The sequence below is a fragment of the Halichoerus grypus genome, chromosome 12, assembly GCF_964656455.1.
Source record: "Halichoerus grypus chromosome 12, mHalGry1.hap1.1, whole genome shotgun sequence".
Lineage (NCBI taxonomy): Eukaryota > Metazoa > Chordata > Mammalia > Carnivora > Phocidae > Halichoerus > Halichoerus grypus.
This window is the reverse complement of record NC_135723.1, coordinates 10062545-10079322: the sequence shown is the minus strand read 5'-3', so window position 1 is coordinate 10079322 and position 16778 is coordinate 10062545. Positions and strand designations below refer to the sequence as shown.

Sequence of the window (16778 nt, the reverse complement as noted above, 5' to 3'; positions counted from 1 at the left end):
TTCAGGTCCTCTGAGCAGCAGGTACAGGATGGGATTAGCCATGCAGGGGATTGATGAGGAGAAGCCCCTGGAAGGAGAGGTGGGGAGGGAGCTGGAAGGGCTGTGGGGTAGAGCAGATCAGTGCTGACCATTGTCAGGAGAGGGAAGAAGCTTGGGTGGATCTTCCCAGGCCCTTCAGGTCAGCCTTTCATCTCCTGGGAATGGGCCCAACCTGGCTTCCTTGCCACACCCAGCCCTTGGCAGGAGCCACCTGTGATGGGTCATGGGTTCCAGAGCACAATGCTGGGCTCATCTCCAGCAGTCAGAAATCTGAGTTACATTTTCAGGGCTGTCACAATGTCATGAAAATGCCTTAGCATATTTTATGTTTGATGACCATGATTACCATTATTCACAGTAAAATGACTTATTAAAGCATATATTCATCTAGATAATATAAGATGGAAATTAATGTCTAGTTGAAACTAACGGCCAGTGTCCTCCTTTATATTAAATATATTTCTGTTACTGTCAAAAACAATATGAAATTGACCGCCATTTTTAGTAATTATTTAACATGATCTGGAGTTCTGGCTAATGAAAGGAATTATAGAACAAAAGCAACGTGAATGGCCATTGTAAAGTTAAGAAAAAAAAATAGTAATTATTTTTAAGGATATGATTGTATACTTGTAAAATGAAAGAGAAATAGCTAGTTAATTGAATAATTAAGGTAGTTTACAAAATTAACAATATTCAGAATATAAAATTTAAAAGTAATTTAAAAAGCATCCTATTCATAGTGGTAATGAAAACATAAAATGTCCATATGTAATCATTAAGTGCAAGAAGTATGTAAATAAAACTACAAAGCTTTACTAAGAAACATAAAAGATTTACATTAATCCACAGACATTTCATATTCTTTCAGGAGAAAACTGAATATTGCAAAGTTGAGGATATGTTTCATGGCAATTCATATATAGGGTACAGTGTTACAATAAAAATATACTCAATTTCCCTATTAATTAAAATTTTTGATTAACTTAAATTAATAAAATTATTCTAAAGTATTCTGAAAGAATAAGAAGGCCAGAGAGATACATTTATTTTTTTAATGTAAAATTTTATTTATTTACTTGAGCGAGAGTGTGAGAGGGAGAGAGAGAGAGCACAGAGGGAGAGGGAGAAGCAGACTTCGCTGAGCCGAGAGCCTGACGTGGGGCTTGATCCCAGGACCCCAAGATCATGACCTGAGCCCAAGGCAGACACTCAACTGACCGAGCCACCCAGGTGCCCACAGAAGAGATACACTTAAAGAGGATAAAAGAGAAAGAATGAAATAAGGTTAACATTGCCATAGTCAAAGCTACATTCTATTCTAATGAATAGAATATGGTCTTGACTCTGAAAACAACAGTAGATTTATGGAACTGCAGAATGAGAATTCTAACACATGGAAATTCTGCTACATGACTGGGGCAGCAGGTATCAGCAAGGAAGAGGGATGTTATTCATGTGTTCCCAAATAAGCCACAGATGGACTTGAGAGCCAAGTTTTCAGTAGTACCAACAGCAGCTAGTTGGGAAAAGAGAAAGGGAGAGCAGGGCTTCCTAAGATAACATGTGAGAAGGAGTCAGAAAGAAAAAGCTTGACTACATAAAATTGGAAATCTTTCATTCATATCCAAATATGCAAAATTAGGGCGCCTGGGTGGCTCAGTCGGTTGAGTGTCTGTCTTCTGCTCAGGTCATGAGCCCAGAGTCCTGGGATCGAGTCCCACATCGGGCTCCCTGCTCAGCGGGGAGTCTGCTTCTCCCTCTGCCCCCACCCTACATTCGTGCTCTTTTTCTCTCAAATAAATAAATAAAAATCTCAAATGAAAATATTTGCAACAAGCATGTTGGACAAAAACTTAATATTTTGGGGTGCATAGAATTCCTATACTTAAGTAAAAAATAAGACTAAGCGTCTGTAGATAAGCACTCAAAGAACAAGATCAGACAGTTAATAAAAGAGTAATAGGAAATTCCTAATTTTTATAATTATACTGTAGTTCTATAAAATAATGCTTTACAGTTTGAGATTCTGAGTTATGGGTGTCCTTTTTTTCCTGTTTTCTGCTTTTGATTGCTTTAAGATTTTCCACAATAAGAACAAGGTTCTTTCATAAAGGAAAGAAAGAAAGAAAGTGAGAAAGAAGAAAGAAAGAAAGAAAGAAAGAAAGAAAGAAGAAAGAAAGTGAGAAAGAAAGAAGAAAGTGAGAAAGAAAGAAAGAGAAAGAAAGAAAGTGAGAAAGAGAGAAAGAAAGAAAGTGAGAAAGAAAGAAAAAGAAAGAAAGTGAGAAAGAAAGAAAGAAAAAGAAAGAGAAAGAAAGAAAGAAAAAAGAAAGAGAAAGAAAAAGAAAGAAAAAGAAAGGCAATGCTATGTTGAAACCAAACGTGAAATGGCTACTATAATTAAAGTCGAGAGAAATTTAATTTTTATCCACTTTCTGGCAAATAAAATATATTTCCAGTGTTGGTTGAGCCCACATTTCCTTAATCAGTCTTTGCAGCTAGCTGACGTCCAGCAGGAACTCACGTTTTGGAAAGATGCTTTAGTGTAGCAGCATTAGTGAGTCTCATTATGAAATTCACAGCCATCGAAAATATTCCTCAAAAGACAGAATTCAAAACCCCTATTAAGAAAGGGGCTAAGACCATCAAGATAATAACTGATTGAGGGAAAAATAATTAATTGATACTAAAAGGGGTAGGTGAAAGTTTAAGAAGTAATAGTGTATTTCCATAATCTCAAAGTATCCAGAAGATACTTATTAATTGCAGAGGCTCAAATAGCTTTACAGTGGAGAAACCTGACAGACGTCACCTTAACTAAGTAACCAAAGATAACAACATCAGAAATGGGGAGTGATAGCATGTGCACCAGATACGGGGCATGCAGAATTCAGCACCCCTTCTGTGGTGTTCTGGCCCAAAAAGCAGAGCCTGTGCTGATGAAAAGGAAACATCAGCCAAATTTAAGGTGAGAGATACTCCACAAAATCACTGCTCTGTACCCTGGAAGACTATCAGTGTCATGAAATACGAAGAAAGACAACCGAATCCAACGTGTGCCCTGGGATCTTCTGGGTTTTCCTTTCCCATAAATGACATTATTGAAAAAAATAGCATAATCTGAATACGGTCTATAGATTAGATAACAGAATAGTGTCAGTGTTAATCTCCTAATTTTTATAATTATACTGTAGTTATATAAAATAATTTCTTGCTTTTAGGAAATACACACCAAAGTATTTAGGAGTAAAGAGTCTCCAGATTACTTTTTAATGGTTCAGAAAAAATTAGACATGCACACATATCAATATGCATAATTATATAAATTGTATATGCATATATGCATGAATGTGCACATACACACACACCCAGGCAGAGAGAGAGAGGAAAAACAAATACAGCAAAATATTAACATTTGGAGAAACTGTGTGAAATATATTAGGGAATTCATTGTAATATTCTCACAACTTTTCTGGAAGTCTGGAATTTTGCCAAAATTAAAAAAAAAAAAAAAGTAAAGCAGAAAGTGCCTGGGTGGTTGCAGGCTCAACCAAGCATTAGTATTTCTTTAAGGCCCTGGCTGGAGTGTGAAGGCCCCTCATCTCCTGAACTTGACACACCTTCCTTGATACTGAGAGATGGTATAAACTCATACCGCTTAAAACTTCTTGCTCCGAAGTGAACATCACATTTAAGACACATTTAAGACAAAGAAGTATTAATGTCTCTCTTGGTGCCATGTGTCTGGTACTTTCCATATATTTTCCTACTTAAATCCATTAACAGCACTGTGGAGTAGATTCATTCATAATCCCCATTTACAAGTGACGTTTGGATAGGTCTAAGTAACTTGCTCATGGTCCCAGAGCTGGAAGAGGCAGAAGCAGACTTGAACTCAGACTTCTCTACCTCCCTCTGCCCTTCTGCTTGTTCCACATCTGGGAACCATCTGTCTCTCTCATCACAACCCTTTCAAAGCAACTCTTTTTTTCTGGGTATCGACAACTCTAAAAGCATCCCTGTGGTTCTCGCACATGATGTGGATTCACTGAATCGATTTGTGCCAAGCGTATGTTATCCCATTTGCTCAGTGTGCCACCATTAAAATCACGTGGAAGTTCTGCCCTATTATTCCTTAAACTATTAGATTCTGGTTAGGGAAAATGAAGCAGTGACCCGTTTCATTACGTCTGTAAATCTGAGGTCCTTTAAGCCCTTTGACTTAAAGTGAGCAATCTCTGACTTACTCTGGCTCTGGTTTGTCAGAAGCCCCTCCTGGCCATGGTAGACATTGAAAAGAGACAAGACACTAACCTCTCCTGGCAGGTCTTCTCCCTCCTACTGTCTCCCCATCCCAGCTGCTATGATCTGAGACTGCTCTTATTCCAAAGTGTAAATGCCTCCAGGAGGACCCAGTTTAAGTCTGTTAAACTCCAATTTTGTAACTGTGTTAGTGCCCTAAGGGGGGCTTTCTATTTACCAGCTAAGAGATTGAAAAGGACTCAAGACAGCAGATCGAAGCAGGAAATGTAGCCTTTGGATGGTGCAGGAGACAATTTCCCGTAGTTTTCTACGTTTTGAGATAAAAACTTAGTAAATACAAGAATTTAACTATGAGCCCTTACCAGCAAACCAGCCCTGCAGCCACAGAGTAGAATCCAATCTTCTCCCTTGTTAGCCAAGAATGTTTTCTTTGTGGGAAATGCTCAGGAGGGAAGGATACAATATATGTCCTGACCTGATGACTACTGGGACAAGTTTGACCTGAGAGTTGACAGTTCCTCAGGGAGAGTGACCATAAAGAGCTTGGAATTTCAAAGAAAGTGAGAAACCAGCAAGTACAAAAAATAAAAAGTAGAGGACTTGGTTGATTGGGATGGTTTGAATGGGACAAAGGAGAGAAGAAAGATGTCTCTTAGATCATTACCATCTCACAAGTTTATATTGGTGCTGAAACCTCTTCCCCACTCATGAAATAGAAGACCTTTCTTTTAAAGAAGGTCAATTTAGGGAAATGCTAAGTGCTGGTTGGTGCAGAAGAATCAGGATACGCCACATTCCATTGAGCAGTGGGGTTCAGTTCAGAGGGTTGGGGGTAGAATAGAGGCTGGTGTGTGCAGCTGTGTTCGTCTGCTTTGGCTGGTTATGTTGTGATAGAAATGTCCACACAATTTGCTTTTCCTGGGTAGGCGGTGAAATAAACATCCTCATAACCTCATGGCTTCCGCTACAAATGTTTATTTCTCCCTCACATCACATTTAGGCTATGGATCGGCTGCAGCTGTCCTTCACTTTGTGGGTTGGGCTGCATGTATATTCTTCCTTCTGAGGTGTAGGCTGAAGGTATAGGCCAATCTAGAACTGGAACACGCTGTGTTGGGGGAGAGGGAACAGGAGCAAGAGGGATGGTGTAAACTCATACCTCTTAAAACTTCTTGCTCAGAAGTGAACATCACGGGGCACCTGGGTGGCTCAGTCGTTAAGCGTCTGCCTTCGGCTCAGGTCATGATCCCAGGGTCCTGGGATCGAGCCCCGCAAAGGGCTCCCTGCTCAGCGGGAAGCCTGCTTCTCCCTCTCCCACTCCCCGTGCTTGAGTTCCCTCTCTCGCTGTCTCTCGCTCTCTGTCACATAAATAAATAAAATCTTTAATAAAAAAAAAAAAAGAAGTGAACATCACATTTAATTGGCCGGAGCATATTACATATTACATGGTCAAGTCCAAAGTGTATGAGGTAGATGTCTATAGTCTTCCCCCAGGTAGCATGAGCAAGTTGCATGGCAGGCAGGGATGTGTGATCCCTGCGGAGGAGAGTGGAATGACTGAGGGGCATCATAATGCACTCTAGGATAGTGAGTGGTTTACCGTCCCAGCCAGCTACCCTTTCGATGTTAAGTTATACATCCACTTGTCTTCATTTATTCTGACAGAAAACATGAAGTCTTTGGATGAGAGAACAGACTGATTTCTGTGCAATCTTACCATTATTTCCCCTTGGGGTGAACTGACGGGAGCCAGATGTTCCCTACACAGGCAGGGCTTTGTGCCACAGGAGAGAAACTCTTGAAATTATGAATCTCGGCGCTTATATAGGACCTACTGGTACATCTAGCTATGTTCCTCTCTGGAGAAAGGAAGAAAAACCTTTTTTCTGGAAAATAATGAAATCCTTTCTGAGGAGAGGAGGCAAAAGACTTATACCCCAGCATGCAAACAGATGTTTCCAGAGGAAACATCTTTCCAGAGGTCTCTATCTTTAGGGTGGCCATAAATCACTCTCTAACCCAGGTACTGTTGCTCTTTGTTCAGAAACCCCTAACCACCAGAAACAGGATAATATTCATAGGCCATTTTTCCTGATACTCATGCTTTTTAATGTTCTGATTTTTAAGACTGTTAAAGTTGTTGTTAAGTTTTAGCATTTTCAGGTGGAAATGAGAACCTCTCTGGTGCACAGTCCTTGGTAGGTGAATATTCTCCAGCTGAAATGTTGAGACCAGAGTGAAAATCTCACACTTGTCTCACACTTGTCAATCCCAACTGATCTGACATTATTGGGTTAGATATTACATCTGGAAATTCTTCATGTTCATATACACCATCAATGTGGAAAAGATAAAGTTACTGAAGAAACCACAACTTGGATACTATAATTTTTCTTGCCTTATAAACCCTCAACATCTTAGCATTGAGTGGCACAATATTTTTACATTGAGTCCCTAGGACTTTTGAGATGCTATTGTGGAAAAGATGGGTGTTGAGCTCACACGGTCACATATATCTGGGTCAACATATGTCTATGGATTTAATATCTTTATGGATTATGCATTCAAGGAAAATCTGCTATTGTCTTTCAATGTCTGAGGTACTCTTCTATGTGTCTGTAGAATCTTAAAATGTCATCCAGTGGAAAAATGTGTGACCGAAAGAGAGCGGTAATATCCAGTTACCAAAGTGACTGGTAGTGACAGAGTGACAGAGACACCTCTCCCTCCTCCAAGTACAACTTCTATGAAAAGAATTTTATGAAAAGTTTCCAAAATGATGCACAATGATACTGCTCTGGAGCCTGGGAATAGTGATTGATATATCTGTCTCCAGAACTGATTTCCAGGATATTGAGTATGACTGGCACCCAGAAGACCAGGGCCAGACCTCTGTGGACCTGCACATCACCGGCCCTCAGTAGCTCCAGACCAGCACCACCCAACCTCCTGGCCAGCCTCCATTTGCTCCTCTCTTCCTGTTTTCATTTGGGGTCTTCCACTCTCCAAATGCAGTGAAGCTGGAAGTGGACATAGAGATACAGTGCGCATAGGAACTGTGACGTTCACAATAAGCAAAGGCAGAATTGGAGAGAGGCATGAAAACAGATTACAGTTTCTGGCAAGGGAAAGAGAAGCTGCTTCATACTATCCAGCAAGAAGTTTCACCGCAGGTAGATGAGCAGGTAAGGACCAGCAAGTATCCCCTTCAGTCTGCAAGAGCTGCACGTGATAAAAGCCTGCTAGACAAACACAAGCTTAGCTAGAGGCATTACAAATTAAATGCAATATAACCTTGCTTGTGACAAGGCTCTTCTCTCTATAATTCTGACCAAATTCCCACAACTCCTACTGCCCCCACTCTGTTCATGCAGCCTTTATGTCTGTGCTGGATTCTTGCAGGGTCTCCCAACTTTCTCCCTTGTCTCCCCTTCAGTGCACTCTTAAACCAGGAGTGAGAGACACTCTGCTCATTGCCAGTCAGGTTGTGTCACTTCCCTGCTCTCCAGTGACTCCCTACCTCGCTCCCTGTGGAGACCAGAGCACTTCCACTGAACTAGGAAGCCTAGCACCATCCAACCCCATGCTCCATCTTCAACTTCATTTCCTACTGTTCTCCTCTCTGTTTTCTTAGTTCTGTCTGGCCATATTAGCCTCTTTGCTGTTTCTCAAATAAAGCCCAGGCACTTTCCTCCTCAGGACCTTTGCACTTGCTGTTCTCTTTGACTGGAACCATCTTTCCCTAAACATCTCCTTAGACACTTCCTTTCCTTCCTTCTGTTCTTCACTCAAAATCTTCTTTCTTTTGAGAAACCCAATCTAAAATGTCACCTCCTATCTACATCTTAACATTTAATTTCTCATTTATTGTTTTGTCTTAAAATTTCCCACCATCTAACATGTGTATTTTACTTATTTATTGTGATTTTGTTGTTGTTGTTGCTCTCTCCTCTCAAACATGAGCTGCACAGCCAAGGCTTATAGTCTATGGTGTTCACAAACAGCCTCGTCTCCAGTGCCTAGTGTGTGGTTGGCCCTCAATGAACACTTGTTGAATATATGACTGAATGAAAAGACTCCTCCACATGAAGGCCGAGAGGGAAATATATACACAGCAAATGAAAACAAAGTTAGGTCACTTTGTGACTATCTGGGGGTTTAGGCAGCAGACCCAAAGCAAGATCCTACTAGTCCTCCTCCATCTAATCTCACTGACTTAAGATTGACCAGCATATCAGACCAATCCCCTGCCAGAGCCATGGTCCAGATCCAAGTCCTGACTACCCTTGTACCTGTGAGGCCTGGCTCCAACACACCTGTAGGGAGAAGACCTGGGTAAGGGGGAACCCTCACCTGGAACCAGGCAGAACCTTGCTCAAGGGGTTCTAGAGCTCTGCCCTTTGAGACTCTGAAGGAAGGTGGAGCTCACGCCACAGGCTCCTCACCTGGGGGGGTCCCAAAGAGAACCTCCTGCCCCTACTCCAGGAGTGGCTGGCAAAGGAGACTTTGGTCCTTCCTACAGGGGGATGTAGGTGGGAGTCTGCCCTCTCTGGCTGGTGGTGAACCCCAGAGCAGCAAACATGTTAATATTTGACCATGCATGTTAATAAAATATGATATGACTTGAGCACAAAACCAGGCTGGTAAAAAGAATCTGAAACAGAAGGGAATAAAGTGCCATTATTCACAAAAAATGCAGAATAAGAAAGGTATTCTTTGGCCCAAACCCATGATAATTTTAGAAAACATCTTGAAATCTTAAGAAAGAAAACATCAACTACAAACAGCAAGGACTTTGTGGGACCTACACAAAGAAAGCTACGAGTATGAATTTTAAAAATCAAAGCAGGAATTTAGTAAGTGGAGAAACAGATCGTGCTCCTGGTTAGAATAACTTAATGTACAAACCCTTCCCCTATTCATTTGTTAGTTTAACTTAATCCCACTAACAAGATCCATGGGATTTTTATGTTCTAGAATGTGGCCAATTGAGTGTAAGGATTGAGTTCCTCGATCTTAGGCAGAGTCCTCTGTGTGGTGTGGCCAGCACTCTCTGGCCTCCTGCCTTATAAGTGCCTTGTGATAAACATAATGCTGTTATGGCATTTTACATGTCCCCCTGTGTCCACAGCAGCCCTGGTTCTCCAGATTCTAGACAAATAAAGAAGCAAGCAGAAGAATTTATTTCAAGAATTAATAAAGGGAGTACTTGTGCTACCCGATGTGATATATTATTATAAATATATTATTTAAATAAAAATAAATAATAAATAAAATTAAATAAATAAAAAATAAAAATATATTATTTAAATAAAAATATTATTATAAATACATAGTAAATAAGTTTTTATGTTTGACTCTGTGTACGTGTATACAAACGTACATGCAAACCTGAAAACTTTGTGTATGAATAGAAGGAACAATAGAAGAGATTGGTAATCTTGAAATACATGAGTTTATAAAAAATTTATTGATTTCTAATATATTAAATGATCGCTTAACAAATTGCACTTAGAAAACTATTTGTAGGGGCAAAAACCAAAAATGAAACAGATGTTAAATATAATAAACGATACTGGGGTTCCAGAAGACATGTCTCCATTAGTGTCTTAAAGGTATTACCAACCAAAATAACTTTTTTTTTCCCAAAGTAACTTTTTAATCACTGAACAGGATCTGCCTGGACCCTCCTCAGCTCTTAAATTCAATGCTCTAAGAGAGGTTGTGTATTCAGTTGGTCTGGTCTGTCTATATTGGTTCCTAAAGGTCCCCTAAAGGGCAGGGGCCAGGTCTATCTGCTCTCTGGAGCCTGATGCTTAGGTCTGCTCCTTATTCTTTGTACGGCACCGTGGCAAGTTACATAACCACCCCATGCTTCAGCTTCCTCACCTGTAAACTGTAGACAGCCACTGTCTCATAGAGTTACTGCAAGGGTTAGGGAGTTCCTCTATGTAAAGCACTTAGAAAGGGGTCTGATGCATCGGAAGCTATATAAATACTAGATATTAGCTCTTACCACGCTGTTTTTCCAATGCTAAAATGATGCCGGGCAAGTGGTAAACTGTCAATAAATGAACGACTCTGAGCCTGCTTTGCTACCTAGCACCTCTCTGACTCTCTAAAGATACAGGCAAACCCCGCCCCTCAGAGACAACTGGTGACAGATTTGAAAATGCAGTTCACCAGCCTTTCTTTTTCTTCTGCCACTTGGAGCATGAAAAGCACTGAGCACGATTAAGTCTGCACATATCCGTGATACATGAGTGAAATGAGCTATTGAAAACAGTGTAAGTGAGCTCCTAGCTGCTGAGGGCAGTGTTAAGCCCATATGTTTTGCATAATTCTGCCCCATCATACTGCTTATTGTACAAGGAAAATGTTTTGATAGTCTGTCACTGAAATCTGTTTTTAATGAAAACATCCTGGGATCAGCTATTATTCTTAGAAGACAGCTTTGTTGTGGAGTTAGTCAAGTATGGAGCTCTGTTATGAGAGTTTCCCCACCACAGATGTCCTGTGGAGAGAACATGAAGGTTGAGGAAAAGCAGCCGTGGGCTGAGCAGCAGTAAATCTCAGCCCTGGGAAGGATGAAAGTGGTGGGGTGTGGACCCAGCTCATGCCGTGACCACTGATCCTAGCAGGAGGGCTGCTGGGGTCTGCATCCACTCGTCCTCACCCCCTTGGCTATAGGACTCAAACTCACCCCTCCTCCTGGCATTGCCCCTCTGCGGCTCTGAGTTGGGGTCTGAGGAACAAGGTACTGGGAGGAGGTAGCTGCACTCACATATTTATGTTGCTTGCTCGTGGAGTTGGAACTGTCCCTGTAAGGACAACTGGTCATCTTTGGAACCAGTCTTCCTTAGAATCAGCATATCACTGGGTTGGGAAGAAAATGTCAAATGGGAAGTTTGGTGAACTTGGAAGTTTAAAGTCAAGACAGCTTTATTTTCCTTCTGTGTATCATTATTAATAGAGATCTGGTCATGGTTATGCTAGAGAACTGGAGAAGTATATGAATAGATGAAAATATAAGAATATACTAATAAAATGAGTATAAAAAATGAGTAGCTCTGTGGGTATGCCACTGAATCAGTGTTTGTCGAGAAAAGCCTCGCTAGTTTGTCAAAGCCTCTTTTTTTTTTTTAATTTAAGACCGATGATCTATATGAATTGTAGGGCCTGAGAATTTGGAAGGCCCTGGAAGTCGTTAATGGTATGACATGATGCTCTAGGTAGTGACTCATGAAGACACCTCCTCCCAGGAAAAGGAAGTCAATGACAGTGGTGCCCTTAAGGTTATGTGATAGTAAATCTTATATGTCCTGAAAACGTAAATGGCATCAAGTCGAGGGACCGAAAGAAATGAGCTCGGGATGAAACGAGACGGACGGGTTAGACCCCAGTGGTGCTGACAAGTTCATGGTCATGAAACTGAAAATAGGACCAGACTCATTTGTGTGAGTTCATTGTCTCACTGACGTTAGTAGAGGAGTCCTTGCTGTGACACCAACATGAGGGAAGTTCTAGTGACACAGCTTGTTGCTGGGATCTCTCAACAAGAATTGTTTTATCAAATCAGCGAGTGCAATATTCTCGTCTCCAAAAAGAAATAAGCTTTTAAAAATCTCATTCAAAACACGTGCAGTTGAGCTTAATTTGTCCTTCCAGGCGGGTCTGTTGTGTTGTATTTGGAATTGCCCGCATACAACTTGGCATCTCCTGTTGGAATTCAATCGATCCTAATTGTCAATCATCCATTCTGAGGACAGCTTAAAATAATTGATAGTCATGATTGCAGTCTTTTATGGGGGTGATTGTGCTAGTTGACCAGCTTTCTGAAGATATCAGATACATCCACTGTATAAGAATAAGTGTAAATTCTTTTTAAATATCCCAAGCTTCCTTGGAAGGCCAGCAGCTCTGGGGCTTTCCCAGGATGCCCACCCCCAGGCTCATGGGACCTGCTGAGACCTGGCCACCCAGAAGGTGGCATCTTGACTAGGCTTCCCTCAAACCACTTCTTAGAAATGAGAAACCCACTCCCAACCAGAATCTCTAGATCTCTTCAGGGGTAGGTTTATGAGTGACTTTTTGTCATACTGTCTGTATGGGTTGGCATTTTAAACAGCAAATGTACATTGTTTCTATAATTACCAAACAAGGGTTTTAAAAAATCTGTCATCTTTTATATTGCTTCATTTTATCCATTCCACCCATAATGAGATTGCTCTCTCCCTCAAAAACCCTTTCACTTCCTAGATGCAAACCAAATGGAGCAGGAGGAAAGAAAAACAATAAAAATTTTTTTAGCACATGATAAATCACTGTGTTACGCTTTCTGTATTAGTTTTTAACCTGAGCTCATTTGGGTAGGGGCAGGATCAATACTGGCCCTGTATTGATATCTTATCTGGTTTATTTGATTTTTAATCATGGTAACTTCTACCCTGGTGACCTGGTAGCAGGGTGTTGGCACCTTTCAGCCTTGATCCCTAGAATGGTGCTGTTGGAGGGTTAGTTTGCAGGGCACGTGCATGGATGTTGGGGCCTCAGAGAGCTGACTTGGGGACCATGAAGGATTGGCCTCGTTGAGGACTGTGCTTGCCATGCCATCCCCGCTCTGCTATTAGGGCTTCTACACAGGCCCTGCTGTAATGATCTTCAGAGGCGACCTTCCCACTTGATTTTCCTTTTGCCCTGTGTAGTGGTGGGTTCTGAGAGTGTCCCCAGGGGTCATAGCCCCTTGAGTACAGTAGTAGAAATTGATATAACTGCATAAAAATGCTCATGAATTTAAAGGAAGAATTGTCTAATCTCAGGTTACTCTCAAGGTACAACTTCGTTGATCCCCAATACTGTCAATTGTCTTTTCCTGTTGGGGTTACCTCTACTTAAAATCTTTGAAGAGCCTGGGTGGATTTGTAAGCTTAGATGGGCCAAAAGCAAAGGGTAGAGCAATTTTCTGGTTACATTCATGAGACAGTCACTGGGTCCTCTTTTCATTCCTTAACTTCCTTGGGTTCCAACTTATTCCTGATGGAAGAGGTTCCATCCATGTCCTGGTTGGTGGGGTGGCATGAGATTTTGGGATCTAGAGCTGGATCCTTTTTAATCCCCACTCACTTTCTTTATGAAGTCTGCACTCTGCTCTCATTCTTCTTCGCCAGTGTCAAGTTTTGCAGCTAAACTATTTGCAGCTAAACTATTAGGAAACTGTAAAAAAACAATTTACAGTAAACTGTAAAGTAAAATACACCAGTATTCCCCCGGGTTAAGTGCTAAGTCAGTAACGTGTAATTTGAATGGTCTTTTTTTCTGTTCTGCTTACTCTTCTAATGTGCATATGCATGTTTGATTAATTGGATCAACATTTGGCTTGGGACAGGTGCATCAAGATGCTTCTTTTATATCTTCTAAAGTCTAGATTGTGAGTTCCTCAAGGACATAAACAGTCAGTCCCCCATCATTCAGCAATGTTTTCATCCATCCAAATCTCACTGCGTATGGTAAGCAAGCCCTTATGCCAGGTCTGTGCTCAGTATTGAGGATGGCAGCCCCAGCAACTAGAGAACTCCGGGTTGACTTCTCAAGACAGACATTAAACAAATTACACAAATTGTTCTTTAGAATTATTTTCAAAAATGCCAAAACAAGTAGAGGGTATTGTTCTAGGGGCATTTATTCTGGCTGAGGAGCCCAGGGGACTGGGGACTAAAGGTTGTGGAGGAGGGCTGAGGGAAGCACGTTTCAGACAGAGGGAACAGCATGCTGACATCTCCAAGAGAAAGAGAAACAAGTGCCTCTGAAGACTGTAAAACTCCCCAAGTGGCTGGGGGGCCATGCACAGGGTGTAGGGAGGCAGGCAGGGGGAAGGAGGGAGGAGGCAGGGTCAGATCCCTTTTGCAGTCTCAAACTTTTGCCTAAAAGAAGTGTGAGGCCACTAAAACAAAGAAGTGCCACAGTCTGATGTCCTTTTATAAAAAGCATTCTACCTGTTGTAGAGAATGTATGTGGGGCATGGGTAGGGTGAGGAGACTGATTTGAGTCAACAGAGATTGGGTAGGAGAGACGCTTGGGCCATGACGAAGGAGTAGAAATGGTAAGAAGCAATGGATTCTAGAACGGTTAAGAAGGAGTAGCAAAAGGTACTAACAGGGGGGAAAAAAGTTACTGACAGGGAGACCTAGTGTAGCAAAAGGTACTAACAGGGGGGAAAAAAGTTACTGACAGGGAGACCTAGTGGGTAAGGAACCGTTACTGAGTCTGGGCTTTGGGTTTCAGGATGAAGATCCTAACTTCCTTTTGCACTGTGACTGGGGGCTGTGAGAAGCCCCAGTGGATGTTGGTTTGGAGTTCAGATGAGAGCTCTGAGTTGTCATGGGAATTTGGGAATTGTCAATGCTCAGGTAGCAATTGAGGCCATGGATGGGAATATGGGCCCCTACTGTGAATATAGGAGGGTCTGAGGACCTCCAACATGGAAAAGGTGAGTGAGGAAGAGCCTGCATATGGGGCAGGGCTGGGGAAGCCAGTGGCCACCGTAGGGAAAGGCCCCAGATAGAGTCCAGAATGGGCGGGAAGGGCACACAGCAGGATCTGAGTACATGGACCTTAAATTCTCTCTCTTGTGCAAATCTGCTTGGATCAGGGATGAGAATATAATCTATGCATTCAGAATGCAAGCTTGCAACTTATTTCTTACACAAACCCATTTGTCAGCAAAGCTTCAGGTTTCATTGGGGTTTTTGGAAAGCTGATAGCATATATCACTCTTTTCTGGAGTGAGACCATATTGATTCTCCTTTCATAGCAACTTTAACTTCAGAGGAAGATGAGTCCATAAAATCAGAATAAAGACTCATGAACCACAGTGATACTGGGATTAATAGGACCCTGGTGGAATACCATCAGCAATTTTCCTATGTCTGGCATCTCTCCTTTAAACTCCTAATTTTTGACATGGTTTCTCTATACTAAAATGCAGATGGTGTGACCAGTGATTGCTATTTGGGGCAATACTCTACTGGCCATGTAAGGGACACTACTACCTCTTGAAGCTTTCACATCTGAGTAAGTGCACTGAGATGAGTCAGTGATATTTCCAGCAGTTTAGCCATAGATCCGGCTCCTTTGTGGTTGAGGGAGACTGACAAGTGGAGCACGTCTGAGGATGCTTTTAGGTAGTTTTCACGTCCTCTCCCCACAAACCCCATGCCAAATCCTCTCCCCACAAACCCCATGCCAAATCCTTATTTCCTGAAAAGAAAAAACAAAGATTTTTTTCTAGTCCCATGATTCTTACTCCTTAACATTAAATTTTAGGATCTATATCAAATTACTCATGCCATAAAATAATGTTGCTTGCTACATTTTGTCCACTTCGTGAAAATGATTATGATCCTCGTGCAATTCTTCCTTTTACATGTTGATTGCCCAAGCCAGGTATCTCGGTGGGGGTGGGGGCACAACGTTCTTCTTTCGGGTAATGTCGCTGATTTTGTTTGCTTGGGATACACGCTGAGTTAACCTCGTTGGACTTTTCCCCAGGAATTGATGCGCGTACACGTGGTGGGTCATTATGCTGCTGCACCTGTGTAGTGTGAAGGTCAGTGTGTTTTTCTGATTATAAGAACCCATCCATGTCATTCCATTATATACCCACTCCACTCATAATGGAATGTGTCCCAGCCCACAGCCCACTGTGGTTGCCCGGCCCAGGAATTCTCTCAAGTGCAGCTCTGACATTTGAGATCCATCACCCGTCCCTCCCCTGCCACCTGCATCCTCCCCTAACGACTGTGCTCCATTTTGAGATGATGTTTTTTGCATGTCAAGTTTCCCTTGTGTGATGTGAACCTATAGTTGTCGCAAGTGACTTTGTACCTGGAAACAAGCACTCTGTGATGGTCCTTCCAAAGTTACAGCTGAGAACTCTGCTGGGCTGTGGGGAATTACCTTACCGTTGATGTGGCTGCACGGAAATTCACATGGAGACCAGGACAGCAATTTCTCCTGCTGACTCGGTCAGGCCAGCCACCAGGAGGTTGCCAGTTCACTGGAGGGGGCCTCTTGCAGCTGGGGGGGTGGGGGCTCTCCCTGGAAGGGCTTTCCCCGGATCCCTGCAGACTTCATGCCAAGTCCCCTCCTTCCCGTATTTCACAGCTTTACAACTGTTGGTGAGAGCCCCTGGTTTATAATAATCATAGTTCACATTAGTGGACACTATATGTCATGATATGTGTTAGATGCTTTTTCTGCATGAATCCTCTCTACCCGCAACAATCTGAAGAGGTAGGTATGACCATTGTTCCCAACTTATTTTCGAGGGAACTGGGCATAAAGGGCCATATCACTGCTGAGTCTCCGGGTGGGTAAGTGAGGGGCAGGGACCTGCCTGTCTGAGCTGGAATCTCCATCCACAGGCCCTAGCGTGGCAACCCTTAAATGAGGCTTTTGTCTAAAAAATAATTAAAAGC

General features: G+C 42.1%; 1 protein-coding gene across 5 annotated transcripts in view; it reads left to right on the top strand.

Moving 5' to 3' along the window:
- HECW1 (HECT, C2 and WW domain containing E3 ubiquitin protein ligase 1) overlaps nucleotides 1-16778 on the top strand; it is a 430747-nt gene that overhangs the window by 116142 nt on the left and 297827 nt on the right. For 2 of the 5 annotated variants that reach the window (XM_078059963.1, XM_078059962.1), the window contains exon 2: nucleotides 15850-15907. The exons of the other annotated variants lie outside the window; for them this stretch is intronic. In XM_078059963.1, the coding sequence (XP_077916089.1) occupies nucleotides 15881-15907 (27 nt within the window). In that variant the 5' untranslated portion in view covers nucleotides 15850-15880. The remainder of the gene's footprint in view (nucleotides 1-15849; nucleotides 15908-16778) is intronic. 5 annotated transcript variants of the gene reach the window in all.